General features: G+C 42.0%; 1 protein-coding gene across 4 annotated transcripts in view; it reads right to left on the bottom strand.

The window, feature by feature from the left end:
• LPL (lipoprotein lipase) overlaps window positions 1-6,763 on the bottom strand; it is a 24,295-nt gene that overhangs the window by 11,663 nt on the left and 5,869 nt on the right. For 3 of the 4 annotated variants that reach the window (XR_003093741.1, XM_014519567.2, XM_025202538.1), the window contains exons 2-3: window positions 2,510-2,685; window positions 1,338-1,517 (exon numbers count right to left, since the gene is read on the bottom strand). Coding sequence is in view for 3 of the 4 variants with exons in the window: in XM_014519567.2 (XP_014375053.1) it covers window positions 1,338-1,517; window positions 2,510-2,685 (356 nt within the window). In the remaining variant the exon portion in view is untranslated. Of the gene's footprint in view, window positions 1-1,337; window positions 1,518-2,509; window positions 2,686-5,013; window positions 5,045-6,763 lie in introns of those variants that run through there. The other variant, XM_025202551.1, reaches the window with a different exon arrangement.

The raw sequence follows: 6,763 nt of genomic DNA on the forward strand, positions 1-6,763 counted from the left end.
CCCAGGGAAGACAAGGCCTTAAGATATTAATCTAATTTTCCCTGGGGGGAAAGAAAAAAAAACAGTGCTTCAAACATTAATAGTGCTAGTGAGAACATACATAAGATATTTTTATGCACACAAATCCTTCTTCTTTAAGGCCATCAGCTGGTCACTAACAAACAGGAGTTAAGAAGAGATTGTCCTAATGACAAGTTATTTCATATTTATCTGCTTTGGAGTTTCCTGTACTTTCTTCTGAAGAATCTGGCATTGGCCACTATCAGAATCACAAAGCTGGGCAATAGGTAAGTACTATTCAAGAAAGTCAGTAAGCACAATTCTTCTACTTGCCTCAGTTCAACTACTGATTTTGATGAGCACCTTTGAAAACAAGGTCTTATTTAAAAGAAAAAAAAAAAAAAACACTGAAACAATTCTTATGTTCTTATTCCCACAGGTCCAACCTTATTGTCAAGTAGGAAACTGATATTGAAATGAACTACCATTCACTTCAGAGGCAGCAGGAGGGTGGCAACAGGAAGCCAAAGCTAGGGAGGGTAGGTGGGGGGCAATGGTTCTAGTTCTGACTAACACCAAGCTTGGACTCAGAGGCACTGCCTCTCCCACTTGTACTCAAAATCTAAGACAAGGGGTTCTCTCTCCACCTCCCCCCACACCCCACCCACCAAGTTGAATGTCTTGGATTTGAGTAAATACAGTAATTCTGTCAACTTTTCTTGATAATGCATCCTCCTCTGTTCCCATCTTATTTTCCCTGAATACTGTCTGGTTCATCAGGATCTTTCTGGAATTGAAAGAGCTAAAAGGGGAGCGGGAACGCACCCTTCCAGTGACAGGCTCTCCCCAAGCTAGTCAGATATGTATTGTGTTTTAAAGAATTTAAGATTAGATTAAAATAGATTGTTAGAAAAATAATCCAGGGACTTTCCTGATGGCTTTCCTCCTCAAAGAAACCTAGAATGGAGATAGTACAAAAGCCTAAATCTGCACCAAGTTCTTTATGACTAGCAGGAAAAATAGCCCTGGTGTGGATGCAATGGAGCTTCATATTTTGTACCACTACAATAAAAGTCACCCACTGCAGTAAAACCACACTTCACAAGTGAAACAAGCTGTAGCTGTGAAAGTACAATTCTGCACATACAACCTCATCTGTACTAAGGAATTATTCAGGTACAGCTGTCTCAGTCAGAGATGATCCCTTTTCAAACTCTCACTAATAAGGCTGTGCTGGCAGAAGGCTTAGGATATACCTAGCCTAAACTGTACCATTAAACTGTTGCGTCTCAGAGAACTTATACAGAATCTGCAGTAATGAAACCTAGATATCTTACCTCCATCCAGTCAATAAAAGAGGCCACGTCCTTTCCCACCAGTTTAGTGTATGCAGCAGATACTGGATAGTGTTGCTGGGCTCTAGTTAGCCAATCTACAATAATGACATTAGAGTCAGGCTCTCTTTTATACAGAGCATCCACCAGTTTTGGCACCCAGCTCTCATACATCCCAGTTACCTGAAAACAGAGATTTGAAATGATCAGTTGTACTGCAGTAGCACCTGGAAGCCTTATCCAAGTGCTGAACTTCTCTTTGCTATACATGGTAAGAGTCACTGCTCCTTAATGCTAAAGCAGGAGTGTCAAATTAATCTGGCTCTGTGGATCAAATGAATGGTGCAGGGCCGATCTACAGGACCAGGTCAGGCCCATTGACCATCCACCCCTCCCCCAGAATGCCAGATCCACTGTACATGATACCCACACCGGGATTACACCACACCGTGCCTATGTAGGGCTGGTCTAGGACATGTGCTGTACTCTGAACCTGCTTTAGACAATCTGGGACCCATGCTGCACATGGTACCCACCCCAGGCCAGCTAAGGCAGATGCTGTATGCAGCACAGGTCCCAGACTGACCACCATGTGCCACACAGCACTGGACCAGCCAAGATAGGCACACATGCAGCACCATCCCAGGCCAGCAAGAGTGGATGCACCGTGCTATCCCAGATTGGCCAAAGCAGGCACTGTATGCAGCATGGGTCAAGGGCCCCATGTGCAGCAATCATCCTGCATGTGCAATGTACACATCTCAGTCAACTCTGGGACCCAGGGCCCAAATGATGGGTCTCTGCAGGCTGTATCTAGGCCACAAGACTTATTTTTGAGTCACAGAAAAAAAGGGAAGAAAGTTAAATTTATTCCACTATAAAGACACTTCAAGCAAGGGTTGTGCGATCACAGCCCTTCTGGCACTTGCTGTGTAATCATAGCAATTATTTATGGCATTGTAGTGCGCTTGGACAGGTGAGTTAATACAGAACCTGCTATCGTGACAGTTAAAGACAAATTCCAAGCAAACCTTACAAATTTCATCTATCATTTGTTAGATATCAGATTCACCCAAAGAACCTTGTCTGCCTGTGTCCTTAGACCATACCTACACCCAAGTGAACTTTACAGGCACCTCAGTGAAGCTCAAGTACAGGTTCGAGCTTCCCCTTACCGTCCATCCATGGATCACCAGGAAGGTTTTGCTGGTGTGGTTAAAGCTGCAGTGTGCCAGTGAGTCCTTTTGGCCAGGTACCAAGTAGCAAATGTCCTCATCAGGTATAGCAGGTGTCCTTAAAGAAAATTTGCTCTCAATCCCCTCAAAGATTCCCCTCGTTTCTGGGGTAGTTCCTGGAATTGAGAAAGAATAATGGAAATAGACATTTACAAATTCTGGTTTAGGAAGATGCATAATAGAAATCTTGCCAACCTCCTGATGGGCAACAGTCTAAAACAGTCAGAAGAGAAGGAGCCTCATTCTACGTATATACTCCTTTATGCTATTCTGGCCATGTAACAGAGCCTGGGTGTAGATTTCTTGCCCTATAAAGACCCCCTTTCCCAGTCAGAATAGTAAGCATATAATTTGCTCACTTACTACATAGATACATATTTACTTTAGGAGTTTGCATCTTCTCCATTACATGATTCATGAAATGGAATCGGTGAATCTGAAAAGCAATTAGCGCTGCCTTATAGAAAAAACTGCCCAAGAGCGTCAAAAGTGCATGTGGAGGAGGAAATCACTCAGAGCGCTACAAACTTCATCACATATTATTGATGATGAATCTTCCCCTTTCTGTAATGAAATTCACTTAAGCAGTAAGGACCTTTTTTTTTTTTTTTGGCTAATTCATTACAAGCAGCTATAGCAAAGTCATTCTCTCTTCTATGATGTGGGTGTCTAAGCTTGCTCTGAGAAAAGCAGTTAGAAAGAAGGTCAAAAAAAAATTAAAAAAAAAAAAAAATCAGGGTTTGGGATGAGAATGAACTAACAAAAGAAAATCCATGTTTCAAAAACCATGCTAATTTCAGACAATCTAATAATCAGTTTTCTAAGAAAAGCTGTTCTCTATCTAAGGTTATCCCCAATCCAGCAAAGAGATGTCTTGCCAATATCACACCATGTACCATGCAATGCCAGCTAAAATCACTTCTTGGCTGGAGTCAAACCTCCTCATTCAGAATGAAAATGTAAATTGCTTTAAGTTTCACAAGATAGGAGTGTGAGGCGCATTTGGATTTTACACTCATTGCAGTCTTAAAATTATATTCAATCACTGGCTTTTGTTATAGCCATTTCCTTCATTGTTTGGATTATATTCTCAAATTAAAATGTCTTCTTTTGCCATCAGTCCATCCTTATTCACTTAAGGATGCTTTGGCTTTGCTGAACAGGGAAGAATTTAAGCATATGGTTAAATGTTCTTCTGATCTGCAGCCCTATTTGGCCAATTTCCATCTAGCAAATATTTATGCCTCTTTTTCCTAATGCAACAAAAGTGAGTCGAACCATGTTCTGTTTACCAGTGTCTTACCAGCAGGGTTTCACAAAGACCTGAGGATAAATTAATTAGTTGCTCTAAACTGGCATGTGTGACACAAATTACGGTCCTTAGTAAGACCTACATGAATGGTGGCCATTTTTGGATTGACTTTCTTGGCTGAAAGATGATTTTGTAGAAGAAGTATTATTAACTATATGAAAATATTTTTCACCTGCTAAATTGTTTTTGTTTTTTTGGGGGTTTTTTTCAGAAAAGCCATTCTGTAAATTTAATGTGCTATATAATCACCTGTTCATTATTTTGAAAAAATAAAATCTTTTGTCAGGGGTTGTCAACCGGAAATATGCGTACCCCTGGGGTACTTGGGACGGCCCCAGGAGGTACACACGGTAGTGTGAAGAAACGGAGCAGCATGGTAAATGGTGGTGGTGGCTGCTACGTGTGAGCTCCCCACTCCCCGCCACCACTGCACATTACTTCCCCGTGCTGCTGCCAGCTTCGTATCCAGCTAGCCATCTGCACCTCCCACCCCAGCTCACCGGCCAGCCATCAGCACCTCCCCTGCCCCCCTCCTACCCTGTCTAGAAGGGGGTACACTCCAGAAGGGGTACACTCCTTAAAAAAAGGTTGAAACCCCTGTTCTGTGTCTTTGGTCAGACTACCTTCTTCCACTTTATGCCCAATTTAAATTAAGCATACGTTTAACTTCAGTGCAACTACTCAAGCACTCAAAGTCAATGGAATTCCTTATGGATTTAGAATTACATACATGCATTGAGGCAGATTTGATCCTGCCTCAGTGCAAAGGGTTGAACTACATGATCCCTTGAAATCCCTTCCAGCCCTACAATTCTATGATTGTGTTTCAACAACTTGTTGATTTGGGACCTTAGTTATTAGTATATGTGTTTCATTAAGTCCTACAAAACAAAAGTGCCAGTGATGGTAGGAGCATTAGTACTTCAACGCCACATTGAACAGTGATACTGAATTTCCCCCCACTTTTACTATAGCCCTATAACCCCCTCCATAAAAAAAATAAAATAAAATAAAACATAAAATAAGAGACAAAAAACACACCAACAAGCTTATCTGAAAAACCAACTGTATGAGCGTTGCAGTTAATCAAAATGTTAGTAACAATGGAACCAAATGCTGCACTTATACCCACCATCTCCACGTGCCATAAGTCACTCCGGTTATGTACAAGCCTACTTAAAAAAACAAATCAGCACAAAGTCTGGCCAAATGTCTGTATCAGGGTGCCAGTCCAGCAAATGTTTGCAGCCAAGCTTAACTTTGAGCATACAGCTTAGTGACTTCAAGCAAGGACTTGCGATTCCTCATCTGCTTAACGTTAAGCATGTGTGTTAATGTTTGAAAGATCAGAGCACAGCAACTGAACTTGGGTAAAGTGTATTATGCTTAGGACTGGCTTTGACCACCTTTGCACAAGGAAAAAGTTCTGTTTTAAAAGGTTTTAAAAGCTGGCAAACCCCACATTGGAAACATCACTTTATCAGCCAAAAAAGAAGCATTTTAGCGAACATAACTTGTAACTGATCCTCAAATAACATAAGCTGAACCAGAAAGGCACTTTTATACTTGTACAACTGTCAATGGTATAAAGACTGTTGTATGAAAGTATCGCAAACTAAATAAATCGCACCCAAACCAACATTAAGTCTGGGAAAAAAAAAAAAAAAAAGAATCGATTATTATATCTGCAAGTGTTTCTAGCAAAGAGAAATTGTTCCTAATACTTTTTTGTATCTAAACCCATTCATAAGTGCTTTCTCACCACAGCCAATACTTATCTCTTTAACCCATTACACTCTTCTGAAACATCCTTAGAGCAACACTTGAGGTTTTTCCTTTTCTTGTTTACAGAAAAATCCTAGTCTGTATAGCCGTTAGTTAAACATCAACTGTTTAACTTTCCATTCAGCAATGAATCAATCAAGTTGTGCAAGGAATAAAAAGCAGCTTTCAACTATAAAGATGTACAGCCCTCAGAATAAAGGCTTCTGACTGTGTATGTTCCTATTCCATACAGGAAGGCAAACAAAAACACTCCAACTGCCTACTAGTTACTATATTTTTTTTGGTATTTAGCTACTAGGCACCAGTTTCCTCCCGCAATAAAACTATTTGATAATCATCTAATACATCAATGAAGCTGGACTCAGGTTAGTCACGCATCCTTATTTCCACAGGCAACTGGTAGGGGGGCCACCACAGGGCACGTGCCTCCCCTGAGATTTGCCCCTGACATGGCACTGCTCAGGACTGCAAGCCACAACCCTGCAAAGCCAGGCGGAGAGGCTGCAGCTCCTCCCGCAGGGCCTGCGGCACCTGTGGTTTGGATCCAGCCTGAGGGCTGGAGACGGCTCTACCTGTGTTCTGGCTGGTGATATGCAGTTTGCCAGGCCGGCCACTTCCAGTTCACAGTTTCCAGTCCACAACTGTGCCGCGCCCCAGACTCAGGAGGCACCAGTCACCCCTGCTTATTTCTATACATAGAACATTACTTGTGAATAGGCAAGTGTGTACCCTCCGGTTTGAAATACAGTAAATTGCCGAAAGAGATTCTCACTCTCAAGTGAACAACACTATTGAGCAGTGACACACGACAGAATGAGGAGCAATGGTCTCAAGTTGCAGCAAGGGAGGTTTAGGTTGGATATAATGAAAAACTCTCACTAGGAGGGTGGTTCAGCACTGGAATGGGTTACCTGGAGAGCTGATGGAATCTCCATCCTTAGAGGTTAAGGCCTGACTCAAAGCCCTGGCTGGAATGGGATAGCTGGGTATGGTCTGCTTTGAGTAGGGGGTTGGACTAGATCAGTGTCTCTCAAGGAAACACCGATCTAGTCTTTTCAAAGTGGGACACAAAGGTCACATAGGTGGGACTTATGCAA

This window comes from Alligator sinensis, unplaced genomic scaffold, assembly GCF_000455745.1.
Source record: "Alligator sinensis unplaced genomic scaffold, ASM45574v1 scaffold560_1, whole genome shotgun sequence".
Lineage (NCBI taxonomy): Eukaryota > Metazoa > Chordata > Crocodylia > Alligatoridae > Alligator > Alligator sinensis.